The sequence below is a fragment of the Lynx rufus genome, unplaced genomic scaffold (assembly GCF_022079265.1).
Source record: "Lynx rufus isolate CCGP_SWC_20201006 ecotype Redwood Valley unplaced genomic scaffold, mLynRuf1.p SCAF_10, whole genome shotgun sequence".
In the NCBI taxonomy this organism is placed as follows: Eukaryota; Metazoa; Chordata; class Mammalia; order Carnivora; family Felidae; genus Lynx; species Lynx rufus.
The window spans coordinates 84,445,151-84,463,733 of NW_025814824.1; the positions used below are offsets into that span (position 1 = coordinate 84,445,151).

At 41.6% G+C, this 18,583-nt stretch overlaps 1 protein-coding gene across 6 annotated transcripts in view; it reads right to left on the bottom strand.

Annotated features, from left to right (window-relative positions):
- MAPKAP1 (MAPK associated protein 1) overlaps positions 1 to 18,583 on the bottom strand; it is a 244,506-nt gene that overhangs the window by 88,145 nt on the left and 137,778 nt on the right. For all 6 annotated transcript variants that reach the window (XM_047069551.1, XM_047069560.1, XM_047069567.1 and 3 more), the window contains one exon: positions 9,171 to 9,280. In XM_047069551.1, the coding sequence (XP_046925507.1) occupies positions 9,171 to 9,280 (110 nt within the window). The remainder of the gene's footprint in view (positions 1 to 9,170; positions 9,281 to 18,583) is intronic.

An 18,583-nucleotide genomic window follows, 5' to 3' on the forward strand; every position in this document is an offset into this window, starting at 1 on the left:
TATCTTTTAGAAAGATAAATGGCCAATAAAAACATTTTTAAAATGCTTAACTTTACACTAAAAACCCAGAAATACAAATTCAAATGAGATATTAACTGCTAGCCATCAGTTCAGCAAAAATGAAAGATTGATAACATCAGTGTTAGTAAGGGGGTGGGGAAAGAGGTGGTCTCATAGATTCTTAGAGTGTCAGAGAATGGGTATAAATTTTTTAAAAGGCAATTTGTTTTTCTCAACATTTGAAGTAAGTGAACCTCTGACAAGTAATCCCATGTTTAACATCTACCACAAACATGCAACGAATATTCATACAAAATTGTTCACTGTACGTTTACATGTTAAACTAAAAATTTGGAAATGATCTAAATGTCCAACAACAGAAATCTAAGTTACATAAATTTAGCTAGAAAGCTAAAACTGCAGGGGTCACTCTAATAGAGTGCTTATGACGTGATAGTGAAAAACAAGTGCAAAATCATATAACATTATATGGTATCATTTTTTAAAACTGTTATGTGGATACATTCTTCATGAGTTCATTTAACAAACATTTGTTGAGTTTCTTCTATTTGACACTCTGTTAGATGTTAGGTGTATAGTGATTTAAAAAACCCAAAAACCGGAAAACAGGGTCCTGCCCACATGAAACTTAGAGCCCGTATGTGTATCTGCATGTGAATGGACTAAAAACAAAAAAACCAAAAAAACAAGGTTCATATTAAATAAAGTCAGAGGAAACCCTCACAGACTTTTTACTTCACACACTTCCTAAATGTTTGATTTTCTTCCAACAAGCATTTAATTTTATTAAAAAGAAATCTTTAAAGCCTATCTTTTACCAACACCTAGTTTTCATATGAACACCAGAACCGGAAGCGGCTCCAGGGTATTTCAATTCTCCCCAAAGCGTGCACTCAGCTCAAATGAAAGAAATCAGGCTTTACTAAGGTGTCCCTCCCTCCACTTCCTGAACTGAGCTCCATTCGCTTCTCTCCATGCCTTAAGTCAGGGCTCATCAGCTGTTGGACAGAGTCCTCAAAAGCTTCTCACCAGTGTCTCTGCCTCCTGTTTTATGTCCTCTCATCGATTTTTATCAGGCAGACGGTGTGCTTTCTAAAAGAAATTCTGACTCTATCACTGTCCTTTCAATGGTTCCCCTCTGCCACAGAAAAAAGTTCAAATTCAGCATGGTTTACAAACATGACCTACGCCCAAATGACCAGTTCAACCTCACCACGCCCCACCCTCCTAACTCCTACTCTACTGCTTTATTATACTGAGTTACATTGTGATTTCCCGAAGGCATCAAACTCTCTCACTTCATTCCTTCAGCCTGAATGCTCTTTCCCAGGCCTCTTTATCTGGCCACCATCTTTTCCGCCATCTTCAGCTCTCACCTGGAGGATCTGCTCAGGACAGTTCTCCCTGACTCTCTAAGACTGGACGAGGGCACCCATCCCTCGATGTGTGTACCCAGGCCCCTATACTGATTTCCAATTACCACATGCATGGTATTAAAACTGCCTGTCTGTCTCCCCAACTACACAGTAAGCTCCTTGAAGGTAAGGACCACTTCTTGGCTTCAACAATTTCCTAAGTGCCTCCATAATGTCTGCTGCATAATAAGCATAATAAATAAGGTCATAATAAATGAACTTGGCTCTTCGGGTTTCCAGTACATCAGGCCTTGCCTGATCAGATCTGGCCCATGCCTGGCTTCTGCAGCTTATCCTCTGCCCTGTTCTTGCTCCAGTAATTTGGGATATCTATGGTTTGTTACCCTATCTCAAAACATCTCTGCCTGGAATGTCCTTCCTCTTACTTACCCATTTAGCAAAATTCTAATTAATCTCCAAAAAAAATGTCAAATCATTTACTCCAGAGCATCTTTTCTCAGCCCCCTGCCTCACCAAGTAGTTTTAAGTACTCCCTTATCTATGCTGCTTTAGTAGCTTATGTACTTCTACTTGAGAATTTACCATATTTTATTGCCCCCTTTTCTGAGTCTGATTTCTCACTGGGTTTCCACCTGATTCTAGCACAGTGCTGGCCCAGAGCAGGCAGCAATGGACATGACTGTTTAAGTCAACAGGGTATGTCAGAGCCACACAGAGCTTGAGAACACTTGCCCCTTCCCACGGTGCCCTGCGTGCCTCTTCCCTCAACCTCTCCCACATCAAAGCACAGCTCAGAGAGTAAGCACAGGGTTATGCATTCAGCTACCACAGTTCTTAATTCTAAGATGTATTTCCCCCCCACTTTTGAACATTTCTAAAATCAGGCTACGGCATAATCAATATGTACATCTAATGTAGTATTTCTTTCTTTTTTTCCCTCAAAAGCTATTATTAAAATAGTGATGCTCTAGAATTAGTCCCTAGTGGCCCAGAGAAAGGTCGTTCCTCTGACTCCAAAATGTGTGTCTCCTGCAGCACCACACAGCCTGTCAGAGGTATATGTCTTTTCTCTTTCATTCGGCTTTTGCTTTAATCTAATCCACGTTGGTGACTGCCCCAGATGGAGTGAATGAATAGATTTTGTGATGGAAAAGGAACTTCTGAAAGATTAGCGACTAGCAGGAAGAGTAAACGCTGGTCAAATGTAGTTTTGGCGAATGATGTATTTCGGGTTTTTCTGATGTGGCGGTTGCAAGAGCTCATAACACCCTTCTAAAATAATTGGGTCTCTCAAGTGGTTCCCAAAGATTTTTGCCGGACATAAATTCTCTAAATTTCCAGGCTTCCTAGATAAAATAGTTGACTGCAATGCCATCTTTAACATGCTCTGCTCTATTCTCAAGAAGATCCATCAGGAGCCTCAGAGCACTCCAGACAAGGGGAGGCTCAGGTGGGAAGAAACAGCAAGATAAACAGGCAGAGAGAAGAGGGAAGGAAGAATATTTAACTTGGAGCTTCTTGCCCGGGGCATTTCTGAGTTACACATTTAAACACCTTAGCAGCCCTAATTTGCGCTATCATATTCCCACTGGGGCACTGGATACCAAGTATCAGGTCTTTATTTCTTATCCGGCCCCCATGCCTGAGTGGCATCAGCATGATTATTTATTATTTCTTGAGAAGGTGCAGTTTTCCACAGAAATTACTGTCTTTTTGACCAAGAACATTTAAACAGTCCTATTTACCTTGACTTCTTTTTTTAAAGAAAAGACAGAGCTATAGCATAAGGAAACCACATGTCTGTATCTCTGGCTCGCAAACTACTTTCACAGAAGAAAGGTTACTGGATTTTCCACCTTTACAATTACACATGAAGTAAGATTCTTTTCAACTCTACAGCTAGAAGGTTTTTTATTTTAGTCTTTGGAGAACATTTCAGGTTAGTAGAGTGTTAGAAATCCCTCTTCTTCTAAAACATATGGGCTTCTCTTTTCCATAGGGCAGCTCAGGACAGGTGTATGTTGCTTTAAGAAAGCTAGACATAAAACATTAAAACTGACACCAATACAGACAAACTGTGCAATTACAAAAAGAATTCCTGGCTTTATATCCAGATTCACCACAGGGTTCCTCTAAATGCTGCACTTCCCTAGTGCATTTAGATTTTAGAATCAATGAACATTTCTGTTTACAGAATTTTAAATTTGTTCTCCCATTAGGGTTCTAATAAGCAACATGGTACAATAAAAAGAGTATGGGCTTTGAGGTCAAAAAAGCCTGGGCTCCAATTTAGATTCTGCCATTTACTTACTGTGGAAATTTGGGTAACTTTAACTTCTTTTAGAGGAAGGGGAGGCTCTGAGAGGTAAGTATGTGATTACACACACTGTCCTCACAGTTCCTTAATTCTAACATGCACCCCAACACACACACACACACACACACACACACACACACACACACACACACACACTCGTAACGTCTCATCTGTAAGACAGCCGCAATAAAATCTACCTTCTAGTGCTGTCTGCAGATTAAATGAGATAATACGTGTAAGTACACAAAGGCACTCAATAAATCAGCTCTTACCCCACTGGAACCACATCTTGGGGAAAGACCAACTCCTCTCCTGACAGACAACTTTAGGTTACAGGCTCCAAATGCCCACCCTGGCTTCTCAGATTCTCCGCCTAGTCTGTCTACATTCCTCTTTCATATTGCAACTGTCAATTCTGCATGTCTTTCCAGTTCTTTTCTTTCTTTGTGCTCATATTCTCTGAATGTACCTTCCCCTCTTTGGGCCTTGGAGTACTTCATAGTAGTTAGAAGTTTGGATTTTATTCTGAATGCAACTGAGAGTCACCGAAGGATGTGGAGCAGATATGATCAGATTTATACTTTAGAAGATCTCTCTGGCTGCTGTGTAGACAACAGACTGCAGGTGGCCAAGAGCAGAGGCAGGAAAACCAGAAAAACTGTTTCTCAACAGTCCAGGTGAAGTCACGGTGATCTGAACTTATCCAGTGGAGATGGAAAGGACTGAATACGTTCAGAATATATTCTAGAGGTAAATCCAAGCTGCTAGTGGGTAAGATGTGGGGACTTAACACAAGGCACAATTCAAGGGTCAATTTTACTACATTTCTTTTTTCAACAGTGGGTAGGAGGAAGAGAGGTAAGTAAATTAACTACAAAGTAATCTGAAATGTTCTTTTTATATTAAAATACAGTAAGCCTTTAATAGCCACTGCTTTGAATGACACTGGCCCTCCCCAACTCTTCACAGCCTAAATGTGAAGGTCACAATTTAAATGTCAATTTCTCAGGGCGGAGTTCCCTGACCATCCTATACACTGCATCTTATTCTCTCTCAGCCCCTCCTATTTACCCTCTGTCTAGGATGTAAGGATGTAAGTTCCTCCTCAGCAAGGGCCTTGTGAATCTGTCTCCCACTACCTCCCTGCACCTAGCACAGGCCTGATACCTGAGAACACATGAGGAGTGAAATGTACAACACAGCTACAAATACGTTCTGGATTAAAGTTTACAAAAATTTTATATGAACCTTTAATATAAAACTCGAGAATCCAGTGATGTCATCATTAGCCGTCTTTCTGATCAGAACCCTGCACCCCGTGGTAGCTGTTCTCTCCCCCTCTGCGCTTAGCAGTAATTTAGGAATGATGTGGAGGCGTCCTAGACTAGACCATATCACTAATGACGTTCTGGGTGTCTTGTGAAAACACAGTACATTAGCAAGCAACAAGGTGGTCTGTGACTCTAAACAGAGATGGTAAGAGAGAGTTCACTTGACAAAGCTAACATTTATTTTTCAAACTCTGGGTAACATTTTATGAGGGAAAAACAAAAATGAATGTCACAAGTTTTATTAATAATACCGTAAGAACTTTGCAAAAGGATTTTCAGGCTAATAAAAATTGGTCTTTCGTTTCAAACGGCAAGAATGAATAGGGGTAAGAAAAAGTTAAAATGCTTCTGGTTCAATTTTTCAATAGATGATAAAGAAAAATACTTCCATTTCAAAATGACAACAAATACTGAAACAGAGCCACGCAGAGAACTATTCTGCCTGGAAAATCCCACTTCAAAGGAAACCTTCTTTTATAGATCAAGAGTTAACTATATTTCTGTGTCAATGTAAAATTGAAATTCTATCTGTCTCCATTTCTTAAGTGTCCCTGCCACACCCAACACTGTTTCAGAAGGCTAGTGAAGGTTGGTGGTAATAGAATTTTTAAACAACAACAAAATACTAAGAATCTCGGAAGGTCACGAACTGTGAGGGTGAACCTGACTAAAGGAGAACTTGATGGATTAAGGGCTTTAGTCACTAAAAAAACGGGTAAGTGTATTTTACTAGCTAAATCAAGGGGCCTGGCAGGCTACTCTTCATTATGTCAAAAACACACCCACCCAACTGTAAAAATTAGTAAAGAGGTTTCAGCTAATTCTTCTAAAACCCAATTCTCCATTTATAATTTTCTTACACAGTGGGGACCTTCTGCCAGTGCAGGTAGCTTTCAAATGTCAAGTGGGTCAGTAATAAAATGAAAATCTGCAGAGAAACTTTAAAAGAGACATTTAAAGATGGGTTAAAAAAAAAAAAAAAAAGGGCCTTAGCAGAGAACTGACTGGAACACACTGCGAAAAGATTACTATAGTTCAGTACATGAATATTAATAGAAAAACCCTGCAGTGTTCATAAATAGTTATGACGATGAAATAATTACAAATAATGCAAGTCAAAATTCTAGATCAGTTACAAGTGCCTGTAATGATATTCTATCCATACAAAGCAAAAATACTTTAAAACCCTAAGGGTTTCCGATGACAAAGCTATCTGCCTAAACAAAGAAGAATTCTTTTGCTCACATACCTGCCACCTTCTGATTTTTTACAAACGAAAATTGGGGAGGGAGTGCCAGAAGGAAGAGCAACAGAGTATTTAAACATTAGAACAGTCATTAAGCCCACATCTGGGTTTAATAATAAAATAGTTCAAGTTCTCAATTTATTATTATCATGAAATGGGGAGTTGTACGGGCAGTCTGGAAAAAAAGAGGGGAGAAGTTAGAGGTTTGTGGATAAGCACCAGAAGTTCACTGTCAGCCTGCAAAAGGATTTCTGAAATCTTGTTCTAGTGCAACTAACCTCTAATGAACAAGTAGTGAGGACCCTCGCCTCGCATGGCACATGTTGTTTCATCTCAAGTGGCATTTCTTGCCTCTCACTTCAGTTAAATGAGAGCAGCCAAGAGACAAGTGCTGTTCTGCACTCACTCAGGCAAAAGCTCTTGAAGAGAGGGCTGGGCACTCCATTTCTGTCCTGGACGTGGGGCGAGGCAGGCCCCTTCTTGCAAAGACTGTGCAGGTCACTGCGGTAGACACTCAGGAAGTGCAGGACGAACGTCTCTAGCCTGGCATCTCTTGCCACCAAGTTCTTGAGTTCATGATAAGTTCATGTGTCATAACGGGTGTTAAGTATTTCACAGCCAACTGTGAACACTAACATACTTTTTTTTTTTTTTTTTAGGGAAACATACTGTGTTTCTGTCTATGACAAGAGGATTTTCCTCTTTTCATTAATTACCTTCCAAAACAAGTCCACGCCAGAATACAAAAATTCAAAACCACAAAAGATACCACCTTTACGAAGCTAACCTTAAATAAGCATCTTTGCCAAACTGAAGATCCTTCTATTTCATGAGACCAGACTTCATAAAGCAATAGAAAGAGCTTCTCATTTTATAGAGCTTTTTGGATTAAGAAAATGGACAGTAATTTATGTAAATACATCAATTTCAAATGACTTCTCTAGTCTGAAAAGGAATAAATAATGCAGGTCACTGTGTTTTGGATACGGCAAGTCTCAGATGGAATGGCAGGGATGTGTACACGTAGGTGAACATAAATAAATGTGTGTGTGATAAACGTGGTTGCTGGAGATGGACACAGATAAATAGGTATACAATTGGAGAGAGATAGCTGGAGACAGAGGGAAAGACACTGGTTCAGCTGCATCTAAGTTCACAGAGGTTTCATGGTCTAAAAAAATCTGCAACAGCAGAATTTCTATTAAGAAGGTTTAAAAAGCTGGTTTCACCTCCCCTTGGACAACCTGAAATAATGCTTATCTTTGAATATAATGAATGTGTCACAAAATGCACTATTATATAAAACAATTTAGGGACAAAACAAGAGGAAAAAACAGGATCCTAAAGGAAGATGAATGCCGATTGAATATCTTTAAATATCTGAAGCTGTTGAAATGCTATTAGATTGGTACCTAGAACCCCAAAATATCTGCTTGCCCCTGGGAAGGAGAGGCTATGCCTCTTCAATCATCCCTTAAATGTAAAGAGGTTTGACCCCCATGCAATGGATAAAAGTCACCCAAAAAATGAACAAAAGAGGTGTTTGGAAAAACCAGAACACCATTCATCCCAGCTAACGACTTGTTCATTATGAGTGATGATGGATAAAGACTTCTCATGCTGAGATGAAATCAAGATTTATATGCATTGTTTCCTCTCCCAACTTGTGGGAAGATCATCATCATTTAATTCTATCTCTGCGGCCAGTGATGGGCATCCAGAGAGCTGGTTATCAAACGGCGCAGTCAGCTGGCAAAAGCCGAAACGTGCGGTTGGCACATCTGGACAGAGCCGCCACAGCCGAGGGTGAACAATGACTCCTGGCAAGCATCCAAATTGCTTGCAGACGCTAGCAGGTCTCATCTACAACCGCCCCTACCAGCATCTCTCTCTCTCTCTCTTTTTTATGAGAATCAGATTTTCATTGCTCCATTCAATTGCTCTCCTCTGCCATTTTTTACAGCTCTTATCGTTCCCCTGGAATATGGCCTTGAGACAGCTCATCCGTGTCCTTCACTGTGTTATCTCTTCTAACTTTTATTAAAACTTCAGCTTTCATCTGAAGATAGCTAATTAAATCTGGAACAGATTATATGCCTCCCCTTAAAAAGAACACAAAACTATTTTCTTCAACCTGAGTAATGCTTTTTTTCTTCTCCAAAAGATGAAACCAAAGGTGTTTAAGAAGTCTCATTTATTTATAAAGCTATGATATCTGACATGTCATATATAGGTTGATTTATATTAATGTTGTCTGTGGTATGACAAATCTTTGAGCTATTTCTCAAAATAATTATTCCTCAATACTGATAATATTTTTTCCCTCATATCCTTTAAATACTGTAGCTAATACCATAAGCTGATTTTCTGTACAAAGTTGGGTAATGAGGAATTAAAGATTAACAGGTATTTGTGCACATCAAGTGATTTATCTTTAAGAAAATCTTTTTACAGGTGCCCTCATTTGGCAAAAATGAAAATTGTTATTCTTTTATTCCATACCCCAAACACGAGCAACTGAAAGTTTCCCCCATGGAAAATTAAGTGAAAACACGAAATTAAAAGCAGCACTTCAAATTTAGGATTTGGTTTTCAAGACAGCTTTACACCAACTAATAGCTCAAATAGCTTTGTCTTCATCTATCACAAATTATTAATGATGGAACTTCCATAGTCAATATGAACACATTCTTCTCACATAGGCCACTGACCCAACCCCTTCCTTGGGCCCAGAGGCAGCTTAAAAAAAGCTGTAGACCTGCTAACCAAACCTTCAAGCAACGATCTCTAAAACAATCTAGCCAGGTATCATGCACACACGCATGCACACACACACACACACACCAAGCACTTCTAACAGTCTATTTCCTGGGTCTCACCTGAAACTTTCTGGGATCCTTTTCTTCGTTTCACTGCCTTAAGCAAGATTTCTTTCATGGTGACCTTTGTGTTGTCCACCTGAATAAGGGAGAATCCATGAGCAGCATTTCTGTAGGAAAAGACAAATACAAAATCATCACCAACATTCAACCAGAGGAATGTTACTGCAGTCTTCACTATGTTTAGCAAGGTTTTATACTAAGTATACCTCAGAGTGCCAATTATTTAAAAACAGACTAAACGAACTTACTTCCAATGAGAGACAGAGAGAGAGAGACAGAGACAGAGAGAAGCAGTTTAGTATGAACAGTTCCAAGTGAAAGAAAGGTCAGAGTTAGGGAAGGTTTTCCTAATTCATCTCAAACTGAATCTAATTGGCCTGTGTGGGTCACTAGTGCCGTGGGCTGGCTCACGTTGGCTCCCAAGCCAAATCCTGCACAAGGACTGACAATAAACTTGGCTTGTGTCAGCAGGTGTCATTGCAGGCAGATCCCACCATCACATCAAAGCTCACGGAGCCCTAGAGGAAAAAACTTCATGGGGTGAGGAGGGTTGGAGGGTGGAGGGGAAAATATGATAGCTCAAAGCAATTTAGAAAAAGGAGAAAAAAAGGCTCTTCCTAACTGGCTAGTAAGTACATAAATAAATAAATTTTAAACACAGTTTGGGGGCACCTGGGTGGCAAAGTCGGTTAAGCATCGGATTTCAGCTCAGGTCATGATCTCACAGTTCATGAGTTTGAGCCCCACATTGGGGCTGTCAGCGCAGGCCTGCTTCAGATCCTCTGTTCCCCCTCTCTCTGCCCCTCCCCCTGCCCTCTCTCTGTCTCTCTCTCTCTCAAAAATAAACATTCAGAAAAAAAAAAAAAAGCCCATACAGTTTATGTATACTTCAGTAGGAATGTTTTAATCTACTCAATCCCATAAGGTCAAACAAAATATGAAATGAAGCATAAATAATTACACAAAAAATACGAACACTACTTGTAAACTTCTAGCCAGTTAAACTTGGAGGGAGTGGTTCATCTAGACAGGAAAAAACTGGTAGGGAGTAAGTACCCTAAAAAAAGAAGCCCATCCCTGGGTGAGGTACAACTTCACTAAGACTGTTAATTGCAATAGCAAGTATCACAAATACTACTCACTATGCTCGGGCACCAGGACAAAACAGGCCAATTCCAAGACGCTCATCTAACAAATGGGACCCAAGTTTCCAACTATGGAACATGGGAATTACCACAAGGAGTTTGGTGGCATTCCCATTTCCTCATAAGAATCTCAAAGGAGAACACACGGCCAAAAAACATGGCAGAACTTCATATTGACAAGACATCTGAAAGAAAAGCCAAGCCCCAAGCTAAGCCACGGAAAGGCTTCCCAATGGTAGGACAGGCTGGGAAGGGGCCCTTAAACCTAGCTTCGACCCAACCAGGTGGCCGGCTATCCACAGGGGCTGGGGGCTGATCTCAAAACCAAGGACCCAATTTGCTTCCCTAATACAAAGACATCTCCACACCCCTCCTCTCCATAAGGCTTGCTGTTTAATCCTTGACATTCCATTTGTTAAAAAGCAAAAGCCGACGCTGGTCTAGCCAGCACGATCATCCATTTTAACTTGGTCAAGTTTCTTGCTATTGAACAGCAGGCCTGAGAACTGTCAAGCTAATTTTACTGAACACTCTGTTACTGAATCATGCCTGAGCTCCAGCCATTCTTTACCTCAGAAGCTGGACCCCATCCCAGAACAATCTTTAAAAGTTTATTTTACTGATCAAAGCAAAATAAGAAATAGCTCTTTTTTTAAAAACTATATTTAGGGAGCAATGCAGTAAGTGATACTTTGGCAAGAGCACTGAAATGTAAAGTGCCTGGTGCATTTATAAACTTGGGGGTATTTGCTCTGGCGCTAGGCCAGTGCGTGTTTGGAACAAACGCCAATCATCTGCGTTCAGACTTGTCTTCCCCTGCTCTCTCCTCGGAAGTCAGTATGCGCTCCATCTGTGACAATATGTTGGGCGATGGGTGAGTGGGGCCTAAAAGGGAACACAAGTTCTCGGGTATGTGCAACCTAGTACTGGGCTACATCTCATGAACCTCCATCTACCTGGGGTCCACCTGAACTATTTTAGATTGGAGCCCGCTTATAAATTGCTTACATTCTCTTCTAATCTGCTGCTGGCTGACAGCATTATTTCAAACCAATACGTTTATCTTTTGTAGCAAAGGCAGACCAGGAGCTCAAAAGAAAGCCTTGCGTTTGGACTAACTTCCATAAATTAAAAGTGTCCTTTGGAAAGATTTTTGAACAGAGGAAAATCCCTAGTCTGTATTTTTCTGTCATTTTACCAAAACGTACCTGGGTGACAAGGTTAAAGCAAGCAGAGGAAATCCCTGGCACTTATCATCCACAGGCATTACTGATAAATTGTGTGGTGGAGGAATAAAGGATTACCTTCTGTATTTTTTCATTACACTTTTCTTTTGTTACAGAATACATAAATCCATTGTGGCACAATGTAATATGTATCACCGCACTACACCTGCGGACGCTTCCGAGCGGCTGCCATGTCTGTGCAGTCAGGAATGATAAGTGAACCACCCGTGAATGTTAACGATAGTGATCATTCTGAGGTAACTCGGCTCTCCATCTTCCTTTACAGCCTCCGTGCTGAAGCCAGGGTAGCAAGGTTCACGAGAGGAAAATGAAAACAACAGTGAAGGGAAGGGGCACGCACGGCGCTCAGAATGTGCCTTCACGAGTGCGCGGTGTCTTACTCTGGGGCTCCATTTCGGTAAAATCGTGCACATTAAAAGGAGAAAGAGGTTGTGACCCACATACGGCACACTCAACCAGACCTAATGAAAGCTTCCTCAGGCCAGTCTCCCACACCACTCGCTTCTCTCCCTCCAGGCGAACACCAGCTTTGGCTCTTGCTTCAAGTCTACAGCACTTAAGGGGGCAAACTGCTTCTAGAATACAAGAGGACAGAATATAAGTGGTTCTCAGAAGACATCTAAGTGCAACTGTTAAGTTATGCTCCCATTTAATAAATGGATATGGAGACTTGCTTCCACAATTTTCAGCTTCACTTCCAAACATTCTGGGTTTTATGCCTCATTTCTTTATATCCAGGAATTTTTATGGGCTTTCTAAAAAGTCTATTGAAATACATCTTTTAGCGCCGTTTTTATTTAATGTTGGGCATTGGGTCTGCGGTTGAGAAGACAGTGATTTCGAGGGACAGGCTGGCAGCAGGCAGGTAGGGTGCTAGTCCAGCCTCCCTTCCGTGTGGCCCTGCATTCCAATCCCTGAGGTGTGACCCGTGCTGGGGGTGACTAGCCTTTGGACAGACAGGCGGATGGATAGACAGATGGGCTACGGACCCAGAGTCTCGGCTCAGAAACTGCTCTTCCTCCTGCTCCCCTCGTGGACAGACAGCTTGTTTTCCATCACAGCAGGGCACTCTGGGGGCACCGAGCAGAAGCAGCTGCCCTCCAAGCCCCCTGGGCTGTCGGGGCTGGGTCTAGGACGAGGCGCCACTTTGGGGAGCTGACTAAATGCTGCCAGGAGTGCTTCAGTCAATTCAAAGTTACGTCCTGTCAGGTCTCGTAACCACTGAAAAACGTATGGGCATTTCAAAAAGAGATTACTCACTTGAGGAATTCAGCTCTGTCCCAGCGCAAAGCCACTCAGTTACCAGAGGGAAGTTTGTATACCAGCATTAACCTAACAGGACGAGCATTTCTCTCGTGAGTGTTAAACCAGAGGTGACGGGCACAGAGAGGAAGGAGGGGCACAGGGTCCTTATCTGAAAAGCTTAGATTCTATTTACAGGGACAGAGCTGGAACCAGAATCCACGTTGGAAGGCAACTTACTGGAGAGGAAAACACAGGGGCTGGGAGTTAAATACCCTTTGGTTCAAATCCTGGTTCTACAGTTCACCAAGATGTTGCCTCAACATGTGGGAACCTCAGCTGCATCCATGAAATGAGGAGGCCACTTCCCTACAGAACTGTCAGGGAGGATAAAATAGACAGTACACGCCAAGCACCTGGCACTAAGTTTGGCAAACGGCAAAGGAACTTAGAAATGTCAGTTCTCTTGTGTTCTCCTTATTCCAGATCACCGCTCCAAGACAAGAGGCCCCATTTACCCCCTCTCTCCTACCCTATCAGCAGAGATTGCTTATTGGGGGAGCGGGGTACCAACCATTGCTTGTAATTGGTAACACAGGGCCATTAAAACGTGCAATTTGCTGGGCATGTTGGCAACAGTCGGGGCACTGTAAGCAAACTATCTCTGGCCTGGGCATCAAACCCCCTCTTGAAGCTCACAGAAGAGCATCCTGGGCTCAGTTTTCAAGGCTCTCATTTTTGGGATAGTAAACCAGAGAAGCAGGTATATTGCACCTCAGCTTAACTCGCTGGCTTTGGAGAGGGACGATGGAAGTCAAAAATCATGGTGGTGGTGCAGAGAAATTCAATGAGACTTATTAAGAGCTTTCTGAGCTGCAAGTACAAGATATTATTCAACAATTACAATAGTAATAGCAGCAACTACTATATACTAGACGTTTACTATGTGCCAGATGCTATGTTAAGCTTTAAAAACCTGTATTAACTCATTCAATCCTAAAATAGGTACTATTATTGTATCCATTTTATGGAATCTGAGGCTGGAGGCAGAATTTGGGAATTTACCTGAAGTCACTCATCTATTAAAGATCCTAATTTTGGATTCGGAAATCACCAATGTGGTCCCTAACACAAATAGCACAGTCCAGGGGAGAGAAAGACAAGGAAACAAACAAAGAATTATAGTTGTTCGTGATAAGCACAAAGATGTAGGCCAGATCAGAGTGCTACCAAAACACAGAGGCACTTAACCAAGCTGGGGAAGGGTAAGGGGATCAGAGAAACTTCTTGATGGAGATGTCTCAAAACACAGTGGTCATTTCCCTCTATATCCTGCTAAGAGCGAGGCTGGTGACCGAGAGGCGGCAGAACACAGCAAGTCTAGAGTAGAGCCTGCTCTGGTGTCCAGCTCTGCCTTCCCGGGATAAATGATATACTCTCTCTAGCTTCCAGTTTCCTCATCTACAAAATAGGGCTAATTCTTAGGAGTGTAAGATTGTTGTGAGGGCTTAAATACTTCTAAAGTAGTTAACATTAATACCTGTCTACAATAAATGTTTAATAAACAATAGTTAATATAATAATTACGGGCTTTTCTTAGAAAGGAAGTAATAAATGATGAGACGATGACAGCTGTGAACATTTATTGAGCACTTACTTTGTTCACTTAATCCTTCCAGAAAAAGTAGGTGCTATTATCAGTCCATTTTAAAATGGAGGAAATTGAGGTTGGGCAAGGTTAGGACACTTGCCTGGAGCTACACACCTACGTAGAAGACCCAGGAATTGAACCCAGGGCAGCCAGACACCAAAGTCTGAGTTTTAAACCTCTCTGTAGCCCAGAAGGGAGCCTTGAGGACTCAGGGGAAGAAGTGACTTCTAGATAGCATACCCTCCCGATTGGAACTACTGATCAGTCTGGGGCAAAGGTTCAACTTCCACTGTGACATTCAGTTTGGTTATAAAATGTCCCAACTGTTAGACTAACCATATGAACTACGAGATCCCTTTTTAAAAGCCCTTGAAGAACGTCATGGTTTCTTGAGCCACAGTCTCAGTTTGTGAAGTGGGAAAAGGCTGCCTAGAGGAGCACTCGATTCTCCAGTCCTGACCAGGCCGTAATAGTGATGAAGACACACTCCTCCAGCTCCCAGCCTGCACGGGTCCCAACTCCATGCATGTTCATTCTCTAGCACTTCAAAGTAGAAAATGAAAATATATGAGCAAGAGAAAGCCTTGTAATAACTGCAGCATGCCTGCTTTAAAGCAAGCCCTTCGGGTATTACTTTATCCATAAAGAGAGTTTACACTAGTGTGAATGCCACATTTTGTTTCCCCTTGCACTGACAAAAAATTTTTTTTTAAGATCAAAGCGTATTGTGCGAGTATGTGATGTTTGACATTGGACAAAGTACTCTTTTTCAAAACAGACATTTTCCAAAAACATAACTCGCTAGACTAATGGGCAGTGAGAAGCCAAAATGACTGCCCTCCGCCTTCTCCTTGTGTATCTTTGCCAGAGTCCTTGGGACTTGCCAAATCCGGTCATGCCTGCTTAGCTTGCTCGACTGATTGTGCCAGAAAAGAAAATAAGACACAGATGTATTTGAGCTCTTTGAGATGCCAGTAAGAGAGACAGCTAATGGCTTCATTTCGACCCTCCCCTTCCAGCTGGGCACAGGTGGGGGATAATGAGGTCCCTCTCCCTAATCAAACTCAATTATTTACTACTCTATATAACCGCAAAGACATTCACATTCAGTTCAGAATATAAAACACACCGTGGGCTACTTCCAACCACTGCCACTGGGTATTTATAACAAACTCAAGTGGCTAACAGTTTGCCTTGGCAGGAGTTTAAGTGTGTAAAGTTTTGCAAACTGTTTCTGTTCAAATATGTCCTGCTGAAATGGGGTCCCAGGCGGGGTTCCATAACTGTCAGGTCAGTGAACTGCATAACATCTGAGAATGTATTCACCATGCAGTGCAGACAGGATCTGGAAATCAAACGCTTCGTTCTATTGCAACCTTCTGAGAAGCATCACAGTTTTTTCAACAGCAAGACTGACATTGTATTAATAAACATTACAAGTCACTAGCCTGACATGTACATAGCAGCAGCTGACAGACTCCAACATAAGCTGAGGGGAGAACAGAGGAAATCAAAATGAGACATAGTGACTAAACATGGCCAAAGGGGGTGGATCATGAAACAAATCACATTAATGTCAGAAATGTGAGCCCTAAACTTTTAAGATATATAGAAACTAAAGCAACAAACTGGTCTAATTTTTGGATACCAAAGTAAGTTGATGGCTATCTAAAATGTGTGCTTTTATTGTAGGAACAAAGCGTATCCTGGCACAATTTCAAGACATTCCAGTGAGCAAAACATACATATTTAGCTTGTCTGACCTTTAAATTCTTAGAAGTATGTAATTAATGCTTTCCCTCTTTATTACTTGCTCCAATATTTCTGTCACTTTAAACAGACACAAAGAAAAATCTTTTCTGTTCTCTAGACAGTAGCTGTTGCCAAAAAGGAAATCAAGTCAGATTCACAAATACAAAATTAAACAGGCTGCATATGTTACATTTCCATACACGAGGACAATCTGGACAATGAAAATGTTTGCTAATACAACAGAATGAAAAGAAACAACACACAGTTGGTCCTCTATGACTCGAGCAAACAATAAATAAATAGGAAATTTATACCCATATTGTCAGGCCTGGTTACAAAGGATACAGGCATCGGTTTTTCTTTTCCCCTTATCCTATTTAGCTCTGCCCCTTACCAAACTGTATGACCTTGAGCAAATAACTACCTGTCTCTGATCCTCAGCTCATATATTATAAAAATGAGTTTCTTATAAGGAATAAATGAGATAATGGCTACTAGAGGCACTAAACTGAGTGAGTGTAAAAAAGGCTCATTTCGTTTTTGTTTTTGTTTTTTCTCTCCAAACCACAAAGCAGTATCACATAAGAGTAGGAGAGGCTTCAAACTGATGCTATCTTTTCCAAAAGGTCTGGTCGCTTTGGGTACACTGTGGAGATCTCATCAAGAGGGTCTACTAAAACTACCAACCCTTGGAAATGCCCAGGTACGGCAAAGAGCAATGAATTTAGGCCATGCCTCTGAAAAAGCAGCTAACCTTTCTCTTTATGCGGAGCCGAGAGAAGCCACAGCAGTCTCTGGGAACCCTCTGGGCTACAATGTCCAAGGCAGCCCAGCTTCTGGTGGAAGACTGTCTACTGACTACCCCGTGATCCATTTCCCAAACAGGAAAATCCTACCTGGATTCTATTTGCTCTGTAGCTGTTGGCTAGAAAGGTTCCTTCCCCATGCCTATCTGATATATCAAACATTTTAAGTCAATACATGTATAGGAGGGAAGTTTAATTGTTCTTACTGACTTCTGATTAAGGGGGTCTGTCCATTTTATTGGTTTGGACTTTTCTTCCCTTTTTAAAACCCTTCTTCCCCCTTCCCGAGTAGGATCCCAGTGTGAAATGTCAACGTCAACACATGTAATGACACCATCACAGTTGCTATCATCACTGCCATTTTTTTTATTTTTATTTTTTAAGAAGTTTTATTCATTCTTGAGAGAGAGAAAGAGCATGAGTGAGGGAGGGGCACAGTGAGAGAGGGACACAGAATCTGAAGCAGACTCCAGGCTCCGAGCTGTCAGCACAGAGCCCGACTCGGGGCTCAAACTCACAAACCGTGAGATCATGACCTGAGCCGAAGTCGGACGCTCAACCGACCGAGCCACCCAGGCGCCACTGCCACTTTTAAACTCAATTCAGTTCCATGAGTTCTGATTGAATTGGCCCTGTACTGGGGCTTTGGGGGGGGGGGCGGGGACAAAGCAGGCTCCTCCCCTGTTCCCTCCAAGATCTCATTCTCCCTTGTCCCACTATGGCTAAGGGCCCAGCAGGCCTTGGTTTGGTCACTGCTGGCATGAAGTACTTCCTGGGATACTAGGCACCAGCAGAGCTCCAGCTATTTAGTTTTGGGGGCCAACCATATACTCCCCCATACTTCTGCCCCCTACTTCTCTCCTTCTACACTCCTGATACCTAAACACCTTCAATGAGTAGGCTCAGAGCAGCTAGCAGTCAGCAAGTTAGGGACTCCTGTTTACATGCACATTTGATCTGTCCAAAATCAATCAGGAACAATGGATATCTTAGAAATCCACTTGCCTGTCTGGAAAAGGAGAGAGTTTCCATTAGAACGCAACTAATTTGCAAATTTTTAGCATAATCCATGCTCCTTTCCCAGACAACAACTCTATTTCCTGAGTCTCCTCTGACCAAGGGCTCCGGCAGAGAAAGGCTCGTCTAGCCCTGACTTGGTAAGAACATCAGAGGCTACTCAGCTTCACAGTCTTTTCCACAGAACACTTCGCCAATTAGGGATTCATTTAAGTTAATTAGTTCCTCTTTCTAAACATAAATAATTATATAATTTAGTAAGTGATTATCTTGTCTGATGGAAGAAAGTGAAAGTTTAAATTTTCTTTTGTGTGAAGAAACATATTTTCTAATTTTTCTATGATGACATGTATTCATTATGCAATAAATAACCGAAAGAAAAGTTAAACCCCATGCACACCTTACTGTGAATTATTCAGCCTGATAAATCTCTGACTGAAATAACAAAAATAGCAACTATGTAACAATTCCTACATAACTGGGTCCCGAGCTAACTTCATAGCTACATTTCTTACCTGAGGTTCAAGGCCCCCCAGGCTTAACAGATGAA